Source organism: Oxyura jamaicensis, chromosome 12 (assembly GCF_011077185.1).
Source record: "Oxyura jamaicensis isolate SHBP4307 breed ruddy duck chromosome 12, BPBGC_Ojam_1.0, whole genome shotgun sequence".
In the NCBI taxonomy this organism is placed as follows: Eukaryota; Metazoa; Chordata; class Aves; order Anseriformes; family Anatidae; genus Oxyura; species Oxyura jamaicensis.
Genome location: NC_048904.1, coordinates 14,990,089 through 15,015,719, shown reverse-complemented (window position 1 = coordinate 15,015,719; position 25,631 = coordinate 14,990,089). Strand labels below are relative to the sequence as shown.

General features: G+C 48.0%; 1 protein-coding gene and 3 long non-coding RNA genes across 7 annotated transcripts in view; 3 read left to right on the top strand and 1 right to left on the bottom strand.

Moving 5' to 3' along the window:
- Nucleotides 1-253: 253 nt before the first annotated feature.
- LOC118173463 lies at nt 254-3,149 on the top strand. Its single transcript, XR_004754213.1, has 3 exons — nt 254-471; nt 2,697-2,763; nt 3,045-3,149. It is a non-coding gene; the product is annotated as an uncharacterized LOC118173463 (long non-coding RNA).
- A 2,093-nt stretch (nt 3,150-5,242) lies between these two features.
- Nucleotides 5,243-11,580, top strand: LOC118173094. The gene is made up of 3 exons (XR_004754004.1): nt 5,243-5,433; nt 10,944-11,056; nt 11,448-11,580. It is a non-coding gene; the product is annotated as an uncharacterized LOC118173094 (long non-coding RNA).
- Nucleotides 11,581-13,016: 1,436 nt separating this feature from the next.
- Nucleotides 13,017-14,301, bottom strand: LOC118173091. The gene is made up of 2 exons (XR_004754001.1): nt 14,160-14,301; nt 13,017-13,248 (listed from the first exon to the last, which is right to left on the bottom strand). It is a non-coding gene; the product is annotated as an uncharacterized LOC118173091 (long non-coding RNA).
- ADAMTS9 (ADAM metallopeptidase with thrombospondin type 1 motif 9) overlaps nt 13,606-25,631 on the top strand; it is a 76,529-nt gene continuing 64,503 nt past the window's right edge. For 2 of the 4 annotated variants that reach the window (XR_004753997.1, XM_035337331.1), the window contains exons 1-3: nt 13,606-13,998; nt 14,114-14,526; nt 15,853-16,012. Coding sequence is in view for 3 of the 4 variants with exons in the window: in XM_035337331.1 (XP_035193222.1) it covers nt 13,905-13,998; nt 14,114-14,526; nt 15,853-16,012 (667 nt within the window). In the remaining variant the exon portion in view is untranslated. The remainder of the gene's footprint in view (nt 13,999-14,113; nt 14,527-15,852; nt 16,013-25,631) is intronic. The other 2 variants (XM_035337330.1, XM_035337329.1) reach the window with 1 other exon arrangement.

Here is a 25,631-nt window from a genome sequence, read left to right as displayed (position 1 = left end):
GCCTCCCGGTATGTAAGAAAGCAAACTCAAGCATGCCGCTATGTTCACCGAGGCAGCAAACTTGGGGGGGGTGGAGAAAATTCCCCTCCTTCTGCAGTTCATGGTGTTCTTCTAAACTATTTATAAATAGGTCTACTGTAGCCAGTGTTTGCATTTGGACTGCTTCACTGTTCTCGTTTTCAAGGCTTCTCTTAGATCTGACAGTAAAGGTCAGGTTGACTCCCCTCATCTGAAATGAAGTGGGGAAGAAAATTAACCCTGTAGTCAGGTGGCTCAAAGAAAGTAATTCCCATCAACGTGAGCAAGTTCTCTGTTGTGTATGGCTGGGGCAGAGCGCCGGACCCGCTCTCCCTTTTGCTCCATTTCATTTCCCTGCCCTCTTCATTAGCTGCTGACAGTTTTAGCTTCCTACATCCATTTAAAGAGATTCCCCCTGCACATCATCTGGGATTCATGAACTGCAGAGATGTGGTAAGCAGCACAAATCACACACTTCTGGCCTGCACTTGCCAGAAGCCCTGGATAAGTTTTCAGCTGAGTTTATGCTTCGCCTACTTGCAGCCTACAGAGGAATAATATATGGCTCCATTTTCTCCACGAAAAAAACTTGCAGCAAAAATAACAATCTATTTTGTGAAGGATTATTTTTTGCTGATTGAGAGGTGTTTGGAGATGACAGGCATCTGATCTCATTTTAAGCCTTAAATTGCAGTAAATCCTGTATTTATTTACTTTTTGCTTTAACCAAATAGGACATTATCCTGCCTTTGAGTTAACACTTTCAATGCTTGCTTTGGCTGAGTGCTGCACGCTCAAGGCATTAATATCTGCTGTCACTGGAGAAGGAAGAGTACAGAGCTACTGATTTGTTTATGGAACAGCTAAAACACTCAATGGGATTATGTGGCTCCTAGGACACACAGAATCAGAAGCAGCCTGCTAAGCAGTCTTTATATTGTGTTACGGATATTTAACAATCTTTTTGCTTCTGTAAGGGGCAATTGAAGGACAGGTAAAATACCCTGAATAAGCCTGAGATATTGTGCTGTGTGTACAAGCACACTGCGATGTCTCATCTGCTTCCTAGTGTTAGCATCCAAAGGCAGGCAGCAGGGAAGGTCTCAGTGGATATTTCCATAAGGCCCTTCCCTATATCTGAATGAAGAAAGCATGGTTTTGAATCATGGTATGCAAAAATTCATGTTTGAGTTTTTGTTTTGGTTTTTAATTATTTTTTTTAATAATTAAGTGCACCTTATTCACAGGACCTGGCTAGCAGTCTTCTTCAGAATAGATGATCTCTGAAGCAAATGGCACACGTACTTTGGTATGGGTCACTGAGAAATAGAGGTTTCTAGGTGTTCTGAATGTGGGGAATGTATGTGGTAAGCTGGCACACTGTGAACCTAAACAAAAAAGGCTTATATGACTGATTATCGTTTTATTGACTACTTAAGAGTTTGAGATGAAATGTTTGGATAAAAGAAGGTGCATCATCCCAAAACAGTGGTTTTATTTCTTCTATTGCTGACGCTGCTACAAAGAACTGAAAGTTCTCTGTAAACTCTCTGCTCTGAGCTAAGAATTCAGGGCAAGATGAGTTTCTAACAGTAGGTCCCAAACACGAAGAGCAGGCACTTGCCTTTGAGGAGTTGTCCTGAGCAAGAGGCAGGTGGAGGTGGTCTGTTCAGTTACAGACCTAGTTCACAAGCATTTTTTTTTTACTGATGTGTGCTTTTCCACCCAATGATAATGTGTGCAGGTGTGATTTCATTAACTGCAAAAGCACTAAAAAAAATAATGGTTGCTGTTCTCCTTGGGTGTGTTCAGCTGTTCCCAGCTCTGAACATCCCACAGGCTCTCAGGGCTGATTTCTGTGCAGGCAGGAGCTGTTAATCTGGCAAATGACTATTCAGCCTCTATTCAGAAATCTAATTTTCTCCCTGTGCGTAGTGGGAACAACTGCATGGCATTCTTGTCACAGTATTCCTTTTCTAATTTTCCTGCATTTTGCACTCTTGCAATCTCCACAATTATGTTTGGCACAGTAATTATTACTGTACCAGCTGTACTCCTTGCAGCAGGGGATCCTAATGCAGCATTGCTAGGAGTCTTGTGACCTCCAGCACTGGTGCATATGGACCCTGCCAGAGCTTTTATTACAGACTTCTACTAATTTGTTTGGGTATTCACAGGAAGGCTTTGATGTGATTTACCTCAAATACTATATCAAAGTGAATTGCCAAAATTACTTACCTCTGAACTATGATGTTTTATCTAGAAAAGTGCAGTTCCTGACAGGTGTTTTGGAATGGGTTTCTGCATAGTGTGTTTTTCTATTGTTTGGTGCCTCAGTTGAATGGTACAGGCTTTAGTCTTCTACATCATGGGGCAAAGCAAATATTTAAAGCGTTATTCATGAGCACCATCTCTATTTCAACAGCTGTTATGATTATGACAAAATGAGTTATTTTAATATATGGAAACTTTTATTTTAATTTTTTGTAGATCTATTTCAGTTATAGAAACCAGCCATACATATATATACACGTATTTGTGGAGGACTTAAAAGTTGAATTTGCTTTTATATGCTCCTTCCATTTACAGTGATTAAATGTTATACACTAAATAATTCCCATACCCATTAACATATGATTTGCCCACTAGTAATTACTTTGTCATCCTTACTTCCTCAGGCTATTTTCAACTTTAAGCCACAGTTAATCCATGACCTTGGTGCTTTTGTCTCCAGGTCTAAATTATGTAAGTAGTACAGAACAAAGATTGAAATGAACTACTCTTGGCTTTATTTTACCAGTACAGTCACCTGATTGGCTTTTCTATTTCCAGTAACTAGAATAATAGAGTGAATTTAATTCCTTTATGAAAAGACCATAAGGGTGTTTTTTGTTGTTGCATGTGGGTTGGTTTTGTTGTTGTTTCATTTTTTTTTGGTCAGTGTGGCAAGGCCAAATAAGAAATATTTCTACAGGGTATGTAAAAATGGTGGAAAATAGTAACTGTCTGCTTTTCTGGGTGTTCAGGATTCTTGCCAAGTGGACACAAAGACGACTGAAGCAAGAATGTAGCCCATACTCTGCAGTGGCCACTGCAATTGTAATTGAATAAAATCTGCTGACTGGGGGGGGGGGGGGGAATTGGTTGTGGAGTTTGAAATAGAAAAGTAGGTACGTTTAAAGGACCTTTTTGTAGTGTGTCTCCTCAAACTCCCTCTCCATCCATGAGACTACTCAAGAAGCGGAACACCTGTTGAATGTCAGGTTTCCTTTTGGATGCAGTAGTGCAGCATCGTATAGCGTGGCCATTCTTCTAACAGGCTGGGCAGTTTGCTAGTGCTTATGTTCCAGACAAGCTGTCTGATTCTTGTTTGAAATTCTATCTCTAAGCTGCTTTTGTTCAATCAGTCACTTTGATGAAAGGTTATAATCAAAAGGCCTTACTTCTGGAAGCATTTGGCACCCTTACATGATACCGATTTCCAAGTGGCATGTAAGTAAGGGGTCACATTTTCCAAAGAGTACTACCCCACTGTCAGTGCTGTGAGAAATCTGCTTTGCAGCTCCACGGCTGTATTTAGGGGGGAAGCATTGCTGACAGGCTGAGTCAGTGGCCCAAATTCTCCTCCCTTTTTATCCATATAACCACATGAAAGCTTGTGCCTTCTATCCACAGAGTACGCATGAATAATTTGCTTGGCATGGGACTGGAGCTAGCTAGCACATTAACTATGCTTTTGTAGGCTCCATATGTCCCTCACTTTGGAGCTTTTCAAACGATACAAAACTTTTAGTACTGTGACTAAAATGAGAAAAGCCTGGGCAATGACTTCAGAAGCAACTGGGAGTGACCTAAAGCTCATGAAAGGACTCCTGGCTTCAATGGAAGTTGACCCAAGTCTATACGAGACTTGAGTTACATCCAGACCCTATGGAGATCCTGGAATGACCCCTGCAGTCCGCAAGGAGATTGCTGGGGTTTTGTGGTTTGTTGTGGTTGGTTTTGGGGTTTTTGGTGTTTGGTTTTTTATTCAGAAAGGGGAGGCAGGGCTGGTTGTGATTTTTATTTATTTTTTTTTTTCAGTCACTGCAAGGACATTCTACTTCCCACAGGCTTCAGAAACACCAGATACTTTAACTGTGCTTTTCAAAATATGCTCAAGAAATGTGTGTGCATATTGCCTATCCTTCCCCTCCTCTGTGCACTGAATATTTCTGGAGTAGGAGAGTTCAGTAACGGAAGCGTAAACCTTCTGTTTACATCTATAAACAAGATAAGGTACAAATTGCTGCAATACAAACTTCCTTGCTCTGGCCCTCCACTGACCTCAGCTATAAACTAAAAGGGACCTCCTTTCTCACAGTTGCAGGAGGCTCAAGTCTCTAGGGCAAAGTTTTGTCCAGCAAATGAGCTTGCAAAATCTTCTGTGTGAATTTTTCCAACTGCCGTGCCATTCATACATCCCCCAGGGCCAGGGGGCTCATTGCTGTGGCACGATGGCAGGACAAGGTTGAACGCATGCTTGCAGGGTACTCCGGACACCTTCAGCAGCACTGTGAGGCTGTTTGCTTTTGTGCATTTTTTCCCGAGATTGAGAAAAAAAAAAAAAAAAAAAATGTGACCTTTTGCTGAAGGGCTTGGTTAGGGAACTGCAAACTTCTAAAGCATTTCAGAAGAAAAAATAATTGGTAACTGGCATTGGTAACTGAGATCACAGTCATAGTATCACACACGAACGTCTTTTCTCCTAGAAGCTCTTCACTGGGTCAAATAAATTGGTGGCAACATATCTAAGGTCCTGCCAAGTAAGAACAATCTACTTGTGTAGGTTTCGGTGGATGCAAAAGGAAAAAGGCATCAGTAAGGTGAGCTGGTTTCTGTGTGCAGGAACCTGACTCTCTGGTGACCTGGGCAGACGATACGTGGCCTGAAGGAAGGATGCAAGGAGAGGGCAGGGTATCCAAAAAGAATCGGGGAAAGGGGCAAAAAAGTGAAAGGGATTTCTGTCCTTGACAATTGTAATTGTAGCTCTGTGCACCAAAATTCTCGCAGCCCTTTATGCTAAAAGCTCTCAGCCATTGGCAATGCTAGTCTGACTGCACACGATAGCCATTGACACTACGGGATTTTTTGTTACTCTGAGACTGCCATGGCCATGTCTGTTCTGGGTGCTGAGTGCAAGCTAAGCTATCAAATTTGCTATCAACGTCAGATGGGAGGGGAGTTCAAAGCTGAGCTTTTCAACACAAACTTTGCATTTGCAAACTGGTGAGACTTACAATGGCGTGTGCATCTCCCCATGCAGGACTCAGATCCCTCTTTTCTTGGAGCAGCTCAGCAGAGGAATGCCAAGATGTCACTTCTGGCGTGGATCACCCAGCGGGGCACATCCCTGGAAGGTGGACTGGTGCTCAGGTGAGGCACTGCTGTAAGCTTACCACCTTCGTATGCTGTCACTGTGGAATGGTCACCACTGGCATGCCCTGGAGATGGCACGAGCTGGCCCCTAACAGGGCAGCCGTTCTTGTGTGTTTAAGCAATGCAGAAGCTCCTCTTTTGTTCCTTGTGCTGTGCAGCAGATTGCAGTGGAGACGGGACACAGGGACAGTTCTTGGTCCGTGCTCTTATGAGGCTGCCAAAGCAGCAGAGAGGTGGTGACTCCAGGTCCTTCCTGATGTTCTCAGTAGAAGCACGTCAGGTCTTGAAAACTGCTGACTCCTGCCCCTGGGGCCTGTTTTCCAGCCACTGTGGTGCTCAGACAAATTTCATGCAATCAATTAGATGCCGCTGCTCTAAACCAGGTGGTTTTATACATACCTGGCTAGGGCTACACAATTACACTCTCACTGTTCTGAGGAGTTAGTTAATTCCCAGAACCAAACAAGATAAGCATGAGTTTGTGTTCATGAACCCGGTACCACTGTTTGCTCAAGGGTGCCCTTTTGGCTCTTGTGGTGTTTGCCTCACCTGTGGGTGTTGAGAGATGCCAGCATGGCTCACAAGCTATGATGGGGCCAGGGCTCTCGTCCAGGGACTAGCATCTCCCTGCCTTGGTGTTGTATGAACACAAAAGCCCACCTTGTTGGTAGGCGAAATGGCTCAGATTTGGACAATTATCAGTTCTGAATATGGGCTTTCAGTTACAAAGGGCTGTGGGCAGGGAACCTGCTATGAAAACAGTACAGAGGAACAATGGTGCTGCTATGTCCAAGCTAGCCCTCCCCCTGTAACAAATGCCACTCTCAGCTGGCTAGCTAGCGTGGAGTAATGCATTAACTGAGTGTGATAAGGCAGGGGAACTCCGATACTGGCTTCGTTTTCAGGCCTGTGTTTGTACTGCAGTTAGCACAAAGGGGTCTTGGTCCCTCAGTAGGCCCTGGCATGTCAAAACAACGTCAGTTAAGTCAACAAAGCCATTCACGTTACAGTGATTTCGAAGTCATGCTTCCTCCCTTTAAAAATTCTGGATGGAAACGTTAGAGGTATCTAAGAATTAAGATGATAAAACACAGGGAGAAAACGTGGAAACAGCTGGCTAAAAACTCGAGCCTGATTCCCATCACCGGCATTCAGTAATGTTATTTATATTCTAGTGTATACAGAAAGCAGAGAGGCCTGAAAAATATGGCATGTGTATCCCAATGCTCCTGGACGGTAGGACAGGAAATTAACTCCTCAGTAGTGCTGCCGTATCTGCAGGCGTGCAGGGAAAGCTGTCCATGTGCTCATCTCCTCGGGTCTGCCACCCTCCTGCAGCCTGCCAGGAGCTCCGGTGGCAGCGTGGTTATCGGGAAGGCTCAAGCAGGAGAATGGGGCTTATTTCTCCTGGCATCCTTACAGAGAGCGATCCCACCAGGTCATCCTTCCTCCAACCCAAAAAGACCAAGTAAGGCTTGGTTTAAAGGTCTGGGGGATCTGTGGACTGATTCATATTTTTATACACTGAGAGCTGACAGAATTAGAGCCTTATGCTATTGGTTGAAAACAGGTAAAGTGAAGTACCTTTTTCTGCAATGTCTAATTCATCGGTGAAAGAAAATGTTGCAGGATACCATTTAGGATGAAAACTGCTCAATGTTAGCCTCCATGAATCAATTTACCTATAAAGTTAAAGGCAGGGTTTCTTCAGGAACAACAACAGAAAAGTCATATAAAGAAGAAATCCTCCTCTTGACTGCCTGCCTTTAGAAGCAGCCTGCATTTTGGGTAATTAAAACTGATGATCCTGACAAAGATTTGCCTCCAAAGAAGTACTCTATTGTAAATGTAAACTCTCGAAATCCTTCCAGGCATACCAGCACAACTGTCTCCTAAAAATTCTTCCCAAGCCATCTGCTGCCTTATCTTTGTAGCCAAGCCATACAGTAACTTTAAAAGAAGATTGTTTCTAGCAGACTTTAGTCTCAGCACTACAGATTCTCTTGGAAGTGTCACAGCTAGCTGTGAAACTGTCAGCCAGGCAGCTTTGGCTGCGTGGACACTCCACTTCTCGCTATCATGATGCAAGATGGCCAGCCGGGGTTCCCCAGGGAGTTCTCGTTCTCCTGTGGTTTGCAAAGGGAGTGAAGGAGTTACAGGGAGAAGCTGGAGACGCTGTGCGCTTCCAAACTGGGATTTACACTCCATTAATTCTCTCTACGGCAGCCCAGGCTGAGTGGCACGACATGAATGTGGTTATGAAGGCTGCAGCCAATTCACATCATTCGCATAGCTCTCCCCGCACCTGCGAGGGGAACGTGGGGATTCCAGGTTCAATCCTACACAGCCTTTGCCATCAGGAAAGGTATTTAGTGAGTGAGAAGGCAGGAAGGCGTGAAGCAGAAATGGCTGGTGGAAACAGGAGAGGACAACTGTTTTAGCTTTGCAGATCAGCCAGAATTTGCTCTCTGGTTGCATCCCACTAATTCTGAGCTTATTCCTTAACATCTCTTAAACCCCATCGTTTAAGAAACACTGAATTCCTACTGGGAAGTGCCCTATTTTGTTTCCACGAGTGGAAGTTGACAGTAAAGTCAGGTAACAAAGCCAAAGCTGTGGGCACCTGACAGCAGAGCAAGACCCATTCACATTCATGATTTTTAGCTATTGATGATCTTCTGGTGGTTTTACAACCAGTACAGAGTTCCTACCACTATACAAATACGTCACCAATGCTTCCCCCAGGGAGATGTCTTTGCTTGTAGCTGGCTACCTTGTGACATCCTTAGGGAAAAAGAGCTTGGTATCTGTAAAACTGCTTAGCTTTTTCCCTACTCTGTTAGAGGTTCGTATCTTATTATCTCTGCAGACAATCTACTATTTAGGGAAAGAATGAAAACAACCCTCCTAAAATAGAGTTTTACAGTTTAATGATGCCTGCACTGAAATATTAAGCTGCACTCTTATGTTCTGTGCAGGCTGGTGTGGGAGGGTAGACATAATCACGGGGTCAGGGCTCCATGTCCTGTGCCAAATCGACCATCTCAGGCTCCTCTTCATAAGGTGACGGTGATACCTTGCAGAGCTGATGTGATAATTAGTTTATGTGAATATAAATACGTGGCTCAAAGGGCAAAACTTTTTGTACCTGCAGAATTTGCAGCGGTCCCAGGTTGCCTTTTGGTGTGGGATTACAGAACATCTGCTCTGCTTGGTCCTCCCAGCATTACTGCTAACGTTTTGGCAGAGGCACCTGGAACTTTGTGTGGATGCACATGTCTGTAATATCAAAAGTCAAAAGGAGTACACTCAGGTCCTGTTTGATTTATGGCGTGTCAAACGCAAACCACTGTAACATTTCACTCGATGGCTTCATTTGCACAAAACTGGGCAGATGCAGCACTAAGTGTTTCTCAGCTACTTTGGGACCTGCCCAATATTGCTGCCTGCAGTAACAAGGGTAGGGGATGGGGGCTGTAAGTGCAAGTCAGCAGTGGGACCCAGGAGCCGGGCTGCTCTGGCTGTGCATGTCCCCTGCCGCAGATAAGAGGCGCAAGCACAGGGCGCAGCGTGCGAGCGGTCAGCGGCAGCGCTGGGAGCCAGGGAGGGGCGAGCTGGAACCAGCACTTTCAATCAGAAAGCCTCAAGGGATTATGACGTCCATTCGTGCTGACCTGAAACCAAAAATCCCACACATTTGCAGTGTCCGTGTGGGCTTTGCTGTTCCTCCCGCCCAGTCCCTAGTTCCTACTAATGAGTTTCCAAGGTCAAAGTTGTTCCTAAGGCAAACCGAGAGGCAGCTTCCTCGTGTGTGAGCGGAGCGCTCTGTGGCACTTATTTTCTCTTCCTCCTTCACCTTCTGTTCTCAAGCCTTGGTTCCCAGCCCAGGGAAGGAGCAGGGACACAAGGACAGCCATCCTTGCGTTCCCACTGCTCGCAGCTTGCAGCTCCATCTCCCCCAGACATGCAGCGCACTGGGTGGGAAGGCACCAGGCTGGCACACACTGGCCCCGGCCCAGGCTGGAGGACATCTGGGTCTTATTTGCCTGTGGGACCTTGGATGAGTCTCCTCAACGTGCACATCTCAGTGTTCAGGGCACCTGGACGGGACTGAGCTGAATTTTGAAATGCAGCTGAAATGCAGGTACCACCATCTGGCCCTCTGAGGTCTGAGGAGCAAACCCCAAATCCACCATGGGGCTCAGACCTCGACAGCAGCAGGATGCTGCGCAGGGCATGGCTCAGGGTGAGAACGGAGAGCGCAACGGAGAAAGCAGGAGGTTAAGCAGCCACTGTAGATGAATTATTTGGTATATTTAAATCCTTCTAATCAGGATCAAAAGAGGTGGCTTGGCACTGAAAATAAGTTTGAAAATCAACCATACTGTGAACCTGCAAGTCTCAGCCCCTCCAAATAAATGGGAAAATAAAACAAATAAAAGCATTGACATGTTTGCTGAAAATGTCCTTAAAAGAGAACCCTCTATGTGAGCAGAACATCTTCCAAACCTGAGAGAAAAACACTACAGAGCAGTTTCTTTACTGGCAGTGCAAGCAAGCGAGGCTGAGGTCCGTGCAGCGGTCAGCTGTTTGAAGGGAATGAAATCTTTCACTTTCTGACCATGCAGATTAGACACCAGGAGAAAATGTTTGCTCTCTTGGGTTATCTGCTGCCATTGAAGAGAAACCATCAAAGAGAAACTGTCTGCCTCCCGGGATAATTGTTGGGCAAGCAAATGGATACAGCAGATAAAGGAAGAAGACTTACCCGGAGAGGCAGAGCGGCAAAGAACAAAGATCAACGTCTGGGAACTGCGCTCACCTATGAGGAAAAGGAAATGGTGAGGACAGCGAAAAGCAGCGCAAAGCCTTCAGGAGATTTGGTCTCCTCCAGCATGTTCTTCCAGCAGCATGTATTGCCTGAATTCTCCTACTGGAGTTTGGCTGTTGCGATCAAGTTCTCATTTTGTTGTTTATAGGCTCGACTTTTGCAGCTCGACTTTTGCAGTATTTACGAAGGCAAAATTCCCAGTGTTTCAAGGGGATTTTTCCATGAGTAGGTATGGGCTCTTAGGGGTTACTTTTCGACTGGCTGAGGACTTGGAGCCTGCACAATTACCATACCGTAAGTATTAATAGATCCTTCCTAATAGGAAAGTTATTTAAGTTTGTAGCTTAGTTCCTCTAAACTCCACATCATCTATTTACTTACGCTACAGCTTTCCTTCTGCACTTTCTAATCTCCAGCTGTAAAGATGCAAAACACTGCACAACATGCATCTTTGCTGTCTGTTAATGGAAGCAGTGTTGTATGTAGGCAATGCCGTGCTCCTGGGAGGACAGACCACTTAGTGCCATCGCAAAGCCTGAATTTGGTCCCGGGGGCACTTCAGTGCACTCCTCAGCTCAGCCCCAGAAGCAAGACCTAATTGTGGTTGCTCCATGGGGCAGCTCCCCACCTCTGAAGAAGGAAGGTTTAATTTCAGTCCTGTTCTCTTGGATTGCAGGTGCTGAGGTTTCAGGTCAGACAGAACCCATGAGGATGCTTCTTCACGCACCAGCCTGGCTCCATCCAGCTCAACAGCACCAAAAGGAGGTGTCCAACCCCCCCATGTCACAGGTATGTGCTGCCATATCCCCCCGTGCCAGCTCCTGAGCTCCTTGACCCCAACCCCAGAGCTAAATTTGCTGGTTATCTGGTAGAAAACCAAGCAATAAAGTAAAGCTTTGATAGATTTTCTTGCACCATCTCTTGCCAACATCCACCTTGGTGTGAGGGGGTGGCAAGGCTGGGACCAGTGGGATGTGGGGTGCTTGTGAAATCCCATACCCTGAGGGCACTCCGATAAAACAGCAGACCATTTCCCAACACCCCCTGATGGGAGGGTGAAGAGATGAGTTAGCGCTGCATCCCTCGCCCAGGACACTGCAGGACCAGCTCCACGTAAGCCTCTTTCCCTCCCCTCTGACTCAGCTCCCGTGCTATGCTCGGCTTTTCACTCTTTCCTCAGGCAACTCTGCGGCTTGTCCTGCTCCTGCTGACTCCTTCACTGACCGGCAGCAGCCTGGTGTTGCTCAACGCTCCCGGTCTGTGCCCACCTGAGTGCAGGATACAGCCTCCCCCTGCCCATCGCCCACACTCAGTCGCACCACATCCCTCTGCACATGAAGCCTAAATGTTTTGGGGTAAGTGTAGAAATGGTGAGGTGATGGAAGACTGTCAGGGGTTTGGTAACGTGTTGTGCTCCTACTAGTCCAGCACCACAGCTCAGGGAGCAGATATTGCAACGCATTAAGTCATTTATTTAATGATGAGGCAGAGAATGTCAAGAGGACATGCCTGGAGGAAAGCCTCACTGCTATGTGGTGATGTTTCAAAATTCCCCTTTTTATTCTCCCAGCAGCCCAAGGACCTCGTTGGTTTTTCAGACATGATCAGGACACTGCTCAGCGTGGGAAGGGTGGGGATGCCATGCTTTCATGACGAGCCAGGAGAGACCATGCTAGCCAGGGTCTGCACGGTAGCCCCAGCAGGCTCTGCAGATGGAAGCTATTTTAGGATAGTTTAGTGTCTTTCCTATTCTGCAGATTTCTTAATGTGTGTGTGAGCAAGCAATGTGCTGCTGGGACAGGAAGATGTGACCATGCAGGCCCTTTGCAGCACAGAAAGCAAACCTGGAGCAGGTTTGTTTACAAGCAGGTGACTGCATGAGGATCCACCCGTGTTTGGTTATCCAGAAGAGCAGCTCCTGGCAGCAGGCGACACCTACCAGGAGAGGCACGTCCCCATTCCTCCGTACCCGTGGCAGACACCTCTGCTCCCCAGAGGCCAGGACCATCACGCAGCCACAGCTGTGCCCCCACCAGTCCTAAAGGTGGATGCAGCAAGACCCAGCGCCGTCGCCAGAGCTGGCCACACAGGATGCAACTGGAAGCAGCCAGGCTCTGCCGAGCCCCAGAAGGCACATGGGTGAGTTACCTTATCATAAGCACCCTCAACGTAAACATGGTTTATAAGCAGAGGCATAACGGAGGCACACGGGGAAGTTACGTGCTGTTGTGGGGTGCCCTAGGGATGTGCTGATGTGGGTCTCCACCAACATGGAGATTCTGTACTGTGCTCAGCTGTGGGGCTGCTGAGGAGCCCTTCTTGTCCAGCAGCAGCTGCAGACGGATGGCTTTGTGGGTGATGATCTGCTTATGTGGGCTTCTGCATTCACTGTATAGAATGAATAATCTACCGCTAATGTTTGGGATTTGTAGGGCTTCAGCAGTTAGTTTAGAAGAGCCAGGAGGTGCTGTTTTGTCTAGAAGTGAATTCTGAACTTACTGTCTTAAAGTAAATTCCCTTTTCACAGGAAACACTGATGTTGCTTCTCTTTGTCCCAGAACTGAGTGAAGAAAAAAAAAAAAAAAAAAAAACTTTGTCATTTTCTGTGGAAGGGCAAGTCAAGCTCACAACCATTTCTTTTCTTTTGCCTTGCTATAGGCTTTAAATTACATAGCATCCTTCCCCATCAAGGGGAAAAAAATCGACAGTTTTGACACAGGGCAGAAAACAATGTTGAGTGGCACTTAGCTTTTAAAGGATGTCTTAAATTTTTATGGAAATTTTCCAAATTGTAAAACAAAACACCAACCACCTTAGATAAGGAAATAATCTCTCTTTTCCCGGAGGGTGCTGAAAACTGCCCAGTATAAAAATAACCCTGCCCCAAGTTGCTTCAAGTGCTTCATATCTGCGAAACGCAGGAGACACCGAATGCTATAAAAAGTGCTACACGTGGGCTTCTTCTCATCAGCTTCTTCGAGCTTTTAAAAAAAAAAAAAAAAAAAAAAATTTTTTTTAAAAAGGCCAAGTTGGGTAAGAAAAGCCCTTAGCTCCTGGAGGGGGGGCGATAAGGCTCTCCGCCCACTCCAAGCCCCCCGCCCGCCCCGTCCAGGCGCAGAGTAGCGGTGAGGGCTTTTCTTGGCGAAACCCTGCGATTCCGGCGTTCCTCGGGAATGAAAGAAAGTGACATGTTGGGAGAGGGGAAGAGGGGCGTGGGGGTGGGAGGAGGAAGGGCTGTCCTTGATCCTCCAGGGCGGGCTCTTTTCTCCTTGCTTGATCTATGGAGCCCGCCCCCTTAAATTGGCTCCCGGGAGCGCCCCGTCCACCAGCCCGACGGGGGGAGAGGAGGGAAGGGAGGGAGGGAGAAGCAGCAGGCAGGCAGGCGGCCGGTTCCCCCGGCCCGGCCCGGCGGTCCCGGCCCCATGCGCGGCCCCAAAAGCCCCGCGCCCCGCCGGCCCGCCCGCCCCTAACGCCGCCCGGCTCCGGCAGCGCACCGGGGGGCGGCGGTGGGGGGGGGCAACCAAAAGAAAAAAAAAAATAATAAACTAAAGGAGGGGGGGAAAAAAAAAAGAGGACGAGAAGAGCCCGACCGCCGCAGGGGGAAGGCTGCGCTCCTCTGAGGACAGCGCTCAGCACCATGCATCTTGCGCCGCTGGCGCTGGCACTCAGCACGCTCTTCATCGACGGCTTGAGGACGGCAGCGAGGAGGCAGAAGCTGCACCCCAGGCAAGGTACGGGGCAGCGGGGGTTTGGGGGGGCGCGGAGGGGGATGCTGGGCTGCTGGCCCCCGGGGGGCGAGGCGCTCGGCCTCCCCGCTCAGGGGTCTGTGCCTCCGTTGCCTTGCAGCCAAGCTGCTGGAGAAGCTGAGCGAGTACGAGATCGTGACCCCTACCCGCGTGGACGAGTTCGGCGAGCCCTTCCCCACCGATGTCCACTTCAGGAGGAGGCGGCGGAGCGCCGGCGCTGCCCCCGACGCCTGGACGGCGGCTGCTGCTTCCTCCTCCTCCTCATCCTCCTCGTCCTCCCCTAAGGCTCACTACCGGCTCTCCGCCTTCGGGCAGCAGTTCCTCTTCAACCTGACGGCCAGCTCGGCCTTCATCGCCCCCCTCTTCACCGTCAGCCTCCTGGGCGAGCCCTCCGCCGAGCAGCGGCGCCTGTACGCCGAGGCGGCGGACACCGACGTGAAGCACTGCTTCTACCGGGGGCACGTCAACGCCCGGCCCCGGCACACCGCCGTCATCAGCCTCTGCTCCGGGATGGTAAGGGAGCCCCTGCACGGCCCCGCCGCGGCGGAAGCGAGGAGGAGGAGGAGGAGCAGGGAGAGGGAGGGTGGCTTAGGAAAGGATGGGGCCGGCCCCTTGCGCCCGCCCCCGGCTGGGGCTGCGGGATGGGGGCGGCTCGCCCCGCGCTGGGGTTTCGCCTGGCCTCGCTTTTTTGTAGCCCGTCGGGGTCAGGGGATGGGGTAAGGACATCCAGCTCCGCGGGTTTTGGGGCAAAACTGCCCCCCAGCGGCACCCCGCGAGGGAGGGAGGAGATGGTCGGGCGTAGGGAGAGCGGGGAGGGCACCGTCCTGCAGCGCGGGGTGCTGGTGGGGTCTGGGGACCGGTGGCTGGGGGAGTCAGCAGTGCTGACCCCAGAGCCTTCCTGCAGCTTGAGACAAGGGCACGACCCGAGGGGAGAGGAACATAGGCTTCCTTGCAGTCTGTCCTGGTGTCCTCCTCCACCTGGGAATGTTGGCAGAAGATCCCCAGCAGTGCTGGTCCCAGACCCCTGCAGCATCCTTGCATCCCTGGGTACCAGCGATGCACAGGGATGCGCCTGTCCTGCGTGCTCCCCTGGGAGGTCCCTGCCTGGCCTAGGGGCTGCCCTGGGTGCGTGACCCCACACAGCCCTTCAGCCCTAGGATCCATCCCAGTGCAGCAGTGCTGCCCCACAGGGCAGACTGGGGGCTGAGCCTGGCTAGCACAAGTGTGTGGCTGGGCAGGCCTTCCTCCCAGCACCACGTCTCAGCCACCAGCCCTGCTTCCCAGCCTAGGATGTCCACAGGATGCTTTTTGTCCTGGCTGTACTTTTATTTTTTTTATTATTTTTTTTAACCTTCCAAATCACATTCATACTTAGGTACAACTAGGAGCACTGGTATCTTCTCATAAGCAGGGGCTACACTGGCTGGATACCTCCCTTGGTCCTCACATGTAAAGTGAAAGCCCGTTTTGGAGAGAGATGCTTTATGAAAAGCAGCACTATGTGGTGAGGCTGTGCTGATGTGCCCTGCAGTACCGTGTCCCCTCGGGCAGGAGTGGCTTGGTCACTGGCATAGGATCTGGCAGGCGTCCCCCTGCCACGCTCCCTCCTACAAATTAGCAGCTTGCTTTTCATAAACTTCAGCAGGACAGCTGCAGGAAGCAGTGCAGCCTGGTGGGGCTGTGATCCATGTGATGGGAGCTGGAGCTCCAGCCTTGCCTTCATGGGGGTTGTTGCAGACCCAGCTAATGCACCTCCTTTAGTGCTTGCTTTGGGTGGTCCTGCTCCGTGGCTCATCGCTGCCCAAAGCTGACTGCCTACCCTTCTCTGGTCCCTCTCAGCTAGGCACGTTCAAGTCTGATGATGGGGACTATTTTGTCGAGCCGCTGCTATCACTTGAACAGGAGTATGAGGAAGAGCACAATAAACCACACGTAGTCTACCGACACCGGACACCTCCAACCAACTCTTCAGGGGACGGGCTGACTTGTGACACTCCAGGTACTCGTTTTGTTTCTGCTCTTAATGACTTGGCCCTTACGAAAGGGAGCTAATTTGCAGTAAAAAGCCACCAGGTTTATGCAGGGCAGAAGGGATGTGAAGTTGAGGATCCTTTTAGAAGTGGTATGGCGTGCGTTAGGACGAGGCTCACAGGGGTACTGCTGTCCTGGAGAGACGTGATGCGCCTGTGCTTTCTAGTAATCAGTTACAAGGAAGTTGTGGTCAGGAAAAATGTTATGGTTTCCATTTCAGCCCTCCTGGCAGGAGATCGTTTGGGCTGTCTCGCTGTAAATATCCCATGAGCCTTTAAACTTGCTTTCTGTCCCCACCTCCACGTAATTCCTAACCATCCTAATCTGATTTGCTGTCTGTCTGAAATTCTGTTTCTGTCCTTTTAATGACATCCTTCTGTCTTGGTCTCGCTGTGCCCCTGGTCCTCCCTCCCCAGATCTTAGTGCAAGCTGCAACGTCTTGTTTCTTTCTAGTGGAAATGAGAAGGTACTGACACCAACCCTAGCAGTTCTACCCTTATTAATCACTTTTCCATGGTTCATTTTCAAAGGCTCTTTTTTTCCTCATGGCCCTTCCTCCACCAGCACCGTCTCCTGACCTCTTCGCTCCCTCTTTCTAGTCTTTGCACATATGAAAGAGCACAAGCCTTTTCATCTCCCCTTCACGTGCCTTGGTGAGCAATAGCCTTGCTCCTACTGTCCCTATTATCTGCAGTGGCCTCCCGCTGCTCCCTGCCTCGTTGACTTCCTGATTTTCACAACTAATCCTCTCCTTTGGCAGCAAATACCCAAGTTCCCTCTGAAGAAGCTCAATCCTTTGGTCTCCTGTTTCACCTGCTGTTTCTCCCTCTTCCTTTGGCTTTAGAGCCTAAACAGAGTAGACCTTGACTGCCATCCCTTGCATGGGCTGAGAGCTGCTCACATGCTGCAGGGCAGGTGGAGCTGCTCGGGGAGTAAGAGTACCACCGGAGAAGCGTGGTGCCAAACTTGGCCTGCATTTAGCACGTGTGACTCATTTGGCACCCGTGACTGTGGATTGTGGCCATGCTGTTGAGCTGTCGGTGGTTCAGCTAAGTCAGAATACGCTCTGGTGCTTTGTGACAGTTTAGAGCTGATGCACTAGGAACGTGTGTTTCTTCTCCTAGAAGACGTGTGGATATGTGTCCACATACAAACGTGCGTGCTGGGGGACCATGGTGCCTCTCACAAGGCTGTTGTTGTCTGTTCTTCCAAGGGTTGCTGCTGGACTATGCCATTCTGGTTTCTCTCTTCCAGCTGTTTCTGCTCCCTTCTTTGAGATCAGATGCAGGAGACTCAGAACAGTTGGAAAGAAACCCGGAATCTGGCACAATTCATCAGTAGCCCTTGGAGGAACGGAGCAGCAGATCACAGGACTCATTGAACCAAAGGTAGCTGGGAGGGCTCTGACAATCGTTTGTGGACTTGACTCTGTGTAGTCCATTGCATTTCACCCCCTTTATGTCTCGTAGTTTCCATTATTCTTCTGGATCACAATTCACAATAATAATGATCAGTAGATGGTATTAAGTAAACATACCCACGTTCCCCCCTTTTCCAGCAAACTTTGCCTCTTGCTTGTCTGTTTTCTTTCTGTTTTCAGATCCTTCCTGTAGTGGAAGGAGGAGGTCTTGCCACTCAAATGCAGGAGTAGAGGTTCCAGGTAGACATGACTGCCTTGCTTTCCCTCCATCTCTTCCTCCCCTTGTACTGTTGTCCCTGCTCCTGAAAGGGAATGCTGCTTCAGTTATACGTGTTTGGTGAACAAGTCTTGGTCGCTTCATTTAAGGAACAAGTGTAGAGTAGACAATGGCTGGTAGAGACAAAATATCTCATGTGCCTTGGGGGCAGGGGGGAAAAGAAGCTCTAGCAGTGCTCACTGTTTTGGATGGGTTGTGTCTGTCACTCCTATCAGAGAATGATTTTGAGAGAGTTTGGTGTCGCTGTAGGGCGTTGTGTGAACCTAGCCTTTTGTCAGAACAACGTGTGAAAAGGTGCGTTTGCATTGCGGGCTTTTCCTGGCAGAGGTCTTAATTTGTTCAAAGAGGAAATTCATGCGAGGGAAGTCTTAAGTACCCACCCTGCAGTGAGCAAGGGAGAGCGCCTTGCCAGGCAGCGGTGCTATTAAGAATTGCCGTCTGATAGTGTTCTTCCTGGAAATGATTAATAAGCAGCATACTGTGTGCCCTTGCCGTGATGATGTAATTATAGACTTCTGGTGGAATTCAGTGAAAGTGTCCCTTGTGAGCTGACTGATAGAGTAAAAGCTTTCATTTCCAGCAGCCTCCCTTGTGTTGCTTTTAGTTTTCAGCATCCTCAGGTCAACGTAGAGAAACAGGTACTACATTTTGTTAATTTTTAATTAGCAGTTTCTGATAATTGTTTAGGTACCCTGATATACAAGACGCTGCAGATGTTCTGAAAAATATATATATATATATATATATATATATATATCTTTCTCCTCTGGATGCTGATGGATCTCAAATGCAAGCTGTGCTCTGTGTATAAACTGACGTAGCACACCACTGGGGTCTCCTGGCAGTGCACTTCAGTCGTCTGGTGTATAGCTCAACAGCTGCAATAAAAACTTTTGTCAAAAGTTTTCCTTGGGGCAACGGGTAATGTAGTTTCAGGCATAGGAAATGGTGCAATTTCTCCTCCTTCCCTTCTTTTAGTTACTACCGTGAATCAATTTGTCATCTGGTCGAGGATCTGGCGGAATAATTAGCTGTGTTTTTACTGAATAGCCCTGACGGGATGAAGACTTGGCCAGGCAGCCTGTGTGATGTCACTAGGTGCAGCGCCACTACCACCCATTGCTTCATGATAGCAAGCTCTTCCGATCCACATTATTAATATCTGCTCTTTTGAGGTGGAGGAGGAAGAGAAAAGATATTCAGATCCTAAAAAAGAAAGCGGAGGAAGTTGCTCATTGCGTAGCTGGAGAGCAGGGCTTTCCTGAGCCGTGCAGAGGAACCATCTGACTGGGATGATAAAAGACATGGAGCTGCATCCTGGGGTGATGTGGATGCTGTCGGGAGGCTGGCCTGACCTCCTGCCAGGAGCAGCCTGGTGAGACCTTCCCAATGGATTCCACGTTAAACCCCCAAGGTTTGGTCTTGCTCCTGGCCTTCCTTGCTCTTGCAGTGTTTTATTTGCGTGAGTGCAGAAGGGGCTTGGATTTGCAGCCAGGCATTTAGTTGCAAAGCATTAAATAAAGCTCAGGAGGCAGCACCCTGCTTTCTGGCTCCTGCAGCACGCATGGCAGCTCCGAAAAGTCACGGCCCATGTGCTCGTTTGGGCAAGGAGGTGGAAAGAAGCTCTGTGTGAAAATAGTGTTGGGAAAGTGGCCGTAATAGACACAAGACAAATTGGCAGTGGGAACCAGGTCCTGTGGCTGAGCTAGCGTGACACAGGCATAATCAGTAATATGTCACTGATTTTCTAGTTGCATTAATGAGTAATTTGTAATAGATTACCCTTTCGTAGTAACTTTAACAACTTTTACCACTGAATGCGGCACCGGGGAGTCACCAGAGCAGAGGGGTGCCACCATGTGTCTTGAGCAATCTGGTGCCTGGTGCTGCCAGCTCCATGATTGCAATCCTGTTCCCATGTGCTAATTAGCACCTGCCTGCTCAGCCCTTGAGGTGGTTGTTGTCTCTTTCCCATGCCTCCCGGCTGTGTGGGAAGGCAGTGATGGATCCGTGCTGCAAGCAGGAGGTGGTCCTGCCACGGCGTCCACACGTGTTGGAAGGGGTGGCCTGCTGGAGGGTGCAAGGGTGTGGGTTTGTTACTGTGCTGGTGATGCTGTGACCAGGGGGACCCAATGGGAATGTGGTGGGAATCGGATGCCATGGCTAATGCCTGGCTTTGTCCCTTTCCATATAACACCATCTCCTGCTGTGAGCTCTTGGTCCTGTCTGTGCTCTGCTCTGAGGTGTGCACCCATGGTTAGAAGTGGCACCGCTGGAGAACAGTGGTGGAAAATCTCATACCCATTCTACAGACCATTTATTTGCATTATTTAATGATTTTATAGAAGTTTTAAGGCACAAACTTGAATGCCTTTTCCACAGGACTCGATGTTGATATTCCTATGAGTCATGAAGCCCTGGATGTTTTGCATCACGCTGTTGGGTAAACCTGCTTCACATTTTTTGCTATTTCTTTTGGACAGTTTGTCTTGCCTCCAACCATGTTCTTGTTTTGGTTTTCAAGTCTTTAATCCGGTGGTATTTCGCGTTGTAGGTGTCTGGTTTCCAGGCAGGTCTTAAGGCAAATTCTGTACTGCTGGGTCTCACGTAACTGTGGGGCTGCAGAAGAGCTATGGGGAGGTTTTCGTAAGCCTTTGCTTCCAGGTTGAGCGATCCTTGAGCTCTTTCAGAAGTCTGTTTAAGCTGTCAGCTTTGCTTTTGGCTTCAGGGTAATGCATTGACTTCATTCTTTCCCTCAGAAAAGTTTTTCATTGTAAGGAAGCGGATTGTAATTTATAGCCAGCGAGTAATTATTTCAGGTTTCCTTCCCTCCCGAAAACAGCAAATGAGAGAGTTACGTCACAGGTCCTGTATGCTAATGTAATTAATTCTATTTCTGGCCTCCCATTGAGGTAATAGCGCAGCAACAGCCAACTAGTACTGGTCAGATAGGCCTGGGATGTCCGACACAAGCTTTTCCCATACTGAATTGGGAAAGGGATCGGGCTGCAACATCTGTGCTATCTCGCTGCGGTATTGGCAAGTGAAGTAAGTTTTTAGGCAGGCTTTGGTTTAAAAAATTGGATCACCTGCACTGATGCAGATCCCGTGCTTGCAGTTTTGTGTGAAATTTTCTAAGTGTTGGAGGCAAGGTGTGGGCATTTTGTTGTTACTCTTAGCACTGAAAATACGTCAAAGATCCACATGGCAAGAAAGGTTAATTCTGTGACGGTGAAAGACCAACACTGGAACTAAACAAATTATTATTGAGTGAGTTTTGTTTTTAGATGTGGTAAACGTACAGAGTTAAGTTATTCTCCTGAAGTCAAAACAGATGTATGGATGTATGTGCGATTTTGCAACTACTTCTATATTGCCCATGTGGATGTCTGCTGGAGAAGTGGGGTGGGCAAGGCAAGGAGCTGTTAACTCTGGTTCTTCCCATCTTGACCCCATGGCCTATCCTAATGGAAGTTAGCAGGCTGAGCAGTCTGTGGCTGTTCTTCCCACGTGTCTGTGTTTTCACTGCCAGCATCTCTGTGGCTAACCATTAGGCCAAGTTTCTCTCTTTCTGATGGGATATTTCCTCATCTTTTACGGAGTGCCAGCACAAAGATGCATGGTGGTCTCGGTGTTGCTTCCAGTTGGCGTGGGAACACATCAGTTTGGGGTATTGCTAGGCATGAGTGTGAATAACATGCAGGCATCCTTATGATCCTGTCTTCTCCAGGGCAAGCATACAATGCTACATTGCTCCTCTCCTGATGTGAAATTAGGGGCAGGTCATAAAGCTAGCATTTTTTTCAGTGGTGGAGTGTTTGTGACCACAGGAACGTGGTCTGCCTTGGGTGTCAGTCCGCTGGAGAAGCTGTGTCCTTAGTGAATGACAGATCTGGCTGTCTGAAGTGATGTTTGGCCTCACTGTGTTGATGTGCTGTAGGCTTCAGTCATTTTCTGAGATACAATAATATCATTCAGGTGATGATGAACTCCAGGCAGGTTTTGGAAGATACTGGAGATGGAAAACACTGTGTATTGTGCGTGTTCAAAGTGGCAACATCCACAATATATAATTAATTACTGCTGTGGGGTCTCCACTGCCTGCATGAATCACAAAGCTGTACTGACTTGGTAAATCAAAACAAGAAAACATCTTTGCACCAAGACATTTTTGCAAGAACCATTGTAATAGGTGTAAATGAGTAGTTGTCAGTTGCCACGGCTTTGTTTCAACCTCTTTGAGACCCTGCAAAGGCAGCTTTGTGAAATGTTTGTTTTGTTGCTGCAGCCACCAAAGAGGAAGCTTGTTTATTCAGAGTGATGCAGGAGAGTCTCTTGCTCTAACAGTCTGCTTGTGGTCTCATTCATTCGGCTCTTCTGGTGTGGCATCACTGGCCCTGGCTGGTCTCCTGGCAGACTGAAATGCCACTGGTTGTGTCTCTGAGGCTGTGGTACGTACTGGTTTGACACACAGCCTGTCTTCTCCCCGATGAAACACGGGGCTCAGTGTCAAGGTGATTTCTAAGGGCATTTTTCAATGTTTTTTCTAGTCATTCTGCAGGGTTGCTTTATTTTTTCTCCCGAACCTGTGTGTTATGTAACTGGTACAGGTGATTTTCAGTGCTGTAACTTTGTCAGCCATCCTGTAAACCAATTCTATATCAGTTGAACGATGCTTTTGTGCCTTGCAGTAGTGAGATGCAGTTATTTAATTATTTTGTCTGTAAGATGATCTTGAATCATTTTCCCCCACATGCTGAACTCACATGTGCCTTAAAAAGGCAATTTATTGTTTTGTTCATTAATCTAGATCCTGTCTGCTGTGCAAAATTGATTGCTGTCACGTATAACTTTTTACCTTAGGCAGAGAAAAGTTCTTTAAAGCTGGAATGCGTCCTCTCATGCATCATCGGGAAAGGAAATGTCTAGAGTACGTGTGGTCTTTGGTGCTCAGATGGTGTAAAAACAGCGAATATTTTTCTTTCAACGGGAAGTTGATTGGTGCTAACTGCAAGCCCGTGGTTCTCGAGCTGTCTGGTTCAAGCAGCAGGACAAAAGGCAGGATCCAGCCGAGAGGCAGAGGTGGGTTCAGCATCTGCTGAAGTCTCTTGGCCTTCCCTGCAGCGTGTGGTCCCAGGCAGGGCTGGCAGTGGGCTGGGGGGGCTGCTCTGTCATGTGTTGAAAAGCTGGGAAAAGGTTTCACATGCTGGGCAGTTGAAGTTGAGGGTTTTGTAGAAAAGGCATGAATTTTTGTGGGGAGAGGAAGGATTGGTGCAGCTTTGGAGCTAAGAGCTCCAGCAATGGAGAAGTTTGGGACGGCTGTGAGCTTAAGAGGATACGGAGAGGAGAGAAGGCAGAGGAGAGAGGGCATCTGGGAGATGAGTAGGATACCAGACTGGCAGAAATGTCGCTTGGAGGAGGCCTGGAGTTCTCCTCAGTCAGCCTTTGCTTGGTTTGAGCAGGACTTGGCAGCACTGCACAGCCAGCCTTGGCTCAGCTCTGCCTCATTGCACCCTGACATCTGCCTCATTGCACCCTGACACCTCCAAGGATGGAGCCACAGAGGGTGAACGGAGATGGGGCTGCTCCTCCTGCCATCACCAATGCTTCACCGAAATGGCTCGTGGGACTGCTCCATTGCTTGCTGGTCTTTCAAGCTGCAGGCTGTGGGCTGGAAGCGGGCACTGACTGCAGCCCCACGTGCTCCTGGGCATGGACCCTTCTGAGGATCTTGGTGTTGCTCCAGTCGGGCACCTAGGAAGCCACTTAGTGTAAGTGCGAAATTCAAAGGGAAGGAGGGGAAGGAAATTAGCAAGCATGTATGCTTGGGTAGCAAGCAAGCAGTTCTCTTAGCAGCAAAGAAAAAAAATGTTTTGAAGGTCAATATTTTAATTCTTCTGGAAGAGGCTCAGAGGGAGCTCTTCTGTGCCAAGGTTATTTCCTAATTCAAGGGAAGTATGAGCGTGGAAAAGTAAAGCTTCCCTCCTTCATCGCTCTAATAATGGCACCTATGAAAGGTCTGATATTTTACTGCATTTTCATTAGTTCCAACCATAAAAGTTTGATTCATGTGGTTTTGTCCAGCTCTCACTCATAAAGTTTGAAACTCCGGTTGATTTCTGGCGGTTATGTGGTTCAGATTAATTTGCATTTGAGCACTTTCCGGTTTGGGGATTAGAAAAGTCAAGGAAATTTTCATTTTCACCCTTAGTGCAGAATGCCCCTCTCTTTGGATCCTGGCTGACCTGCATCCTTCATTTCTCTCCTGGTGCAGGTCATTGATCTCACCTCTACCAATAAAGGCTATTTCCTTTTCTGGTGGTGGCAGCAGCACTGGATGCAAAGCCAAGGAGCTTGCAGAGCAAGAAGCTGTCTGCAGCAAAAGGTGTTCTGCTCTGGGTTGTGCTGGTTTAAGCATGGGTTTCCTGCCTCCAGCAACATGCCCACAGCAACAGAAATGAGCAATTGTCCACCTATAAATTAATCTGAGATGTATTTGTAGATAAATCTATAGATAGAGATATATAATGTATTGATATAGAATGAAAACAGAGCCCCCGCTTATATTGCAGACCCAGGGCTAGAAAAATCCCTTGGTCCAGGACCCCCTCCACCTGAGGGGGTCCTCAAGAGGAGGCAGTTTCCATCCCATTTCTTGGCAAGAAGAGCCTAGTTGGATGTCATCCACTCTTGACCTCTGCATGTAGGAAATCAGTTTTGCCTCTTGCATCTCCTTTCCAGGGGTGGCAGCTGCTTCAGCAGCCGCTGCTTTAGATGCTTGTTGTGGTTTAACCCGGCTGGCAGCTAAACACCACACAGCCGTTCGCAGACACAGACAGCAAATTTGGGCAAGCTGACTGTAGCCAGAGCTTGTACCAAAGCATCAAGGCAGGGTTTGCTGCTGTGGTTGTGCTGGAGTCAAGGGAGTCAAGGCACATGCTGCCTGCAGGGAGCTCAGCTGAATTTTGATCTGCTTTATGAAGGTGTGCAATAAATAATAAACTCCCAAACTCGGGTGTTATCATCCGCAGGGCTGGATCAGAGCAGTTCTAGGAGTGTTCTGGGCCAGTCACAGAGTAGCAAACTTTGTGTTAAAAAAATCTAGGTCACACACTCAGAAAACTCACAAGAGTAAGCTGATTTGAAAGGACCATGCTCCTTTTCTAGCAGGGAGAGGTCATTAATGTTATTTGCTCTAGAAATAGTCATTTTTTTTCCTCTCCTGTTTTTTCTCCTTTTATTTTTCCCCTGCTATGTACAGCTCTCATGAACTTGGAGCTGAACTGGAATTGCTTTCATTGTCACGTCTTATTTAATTGTGCAAATTGCTTTCTATTCCAAGGACAAGTTAATGCAGAAATGGAAAGGATTAGAACTGTTGGGATAAGCGATCGCCCTTTCTTTTAATTTTTGGTTTTAGCATAACAATAGCTACTATTTCAAAAGCAGTCCCTGGCTCTGCCCTGTCACCCTTTCATGCAGGCAAAGTGCTCGTGGAAGGCCTGATTCTCTCCTGCCCTCTCCCTTGGGATAGTCCATTAATCATCAGGATTCGTCCATAAATCAGCTCAATGGGCTCAGGGCTGAGGCATCTTAAGCAAGCATGAGCAGCACGTGTTGGAAGATGCCATCAGGGAAGGAATATCCCTGTCACAGTGAATATCACAGGATCAGACCTCTTTTTTTTTAAGTTTCACATAGCAAAAAATACCCCCCCACACCCCCACCCCAAAGAAAAATCATATACCAGACAGTAAGACTACCATGTATTGTCTTAGTAAAGCAAGCAATAAAATGGACATTACTCCAGCAGCCTTTTAGCCATCTCATAAATTAATATTAACTGTTGAATCAGTGCATAGACTAGCCTAGTACTTGAATTATTGATCT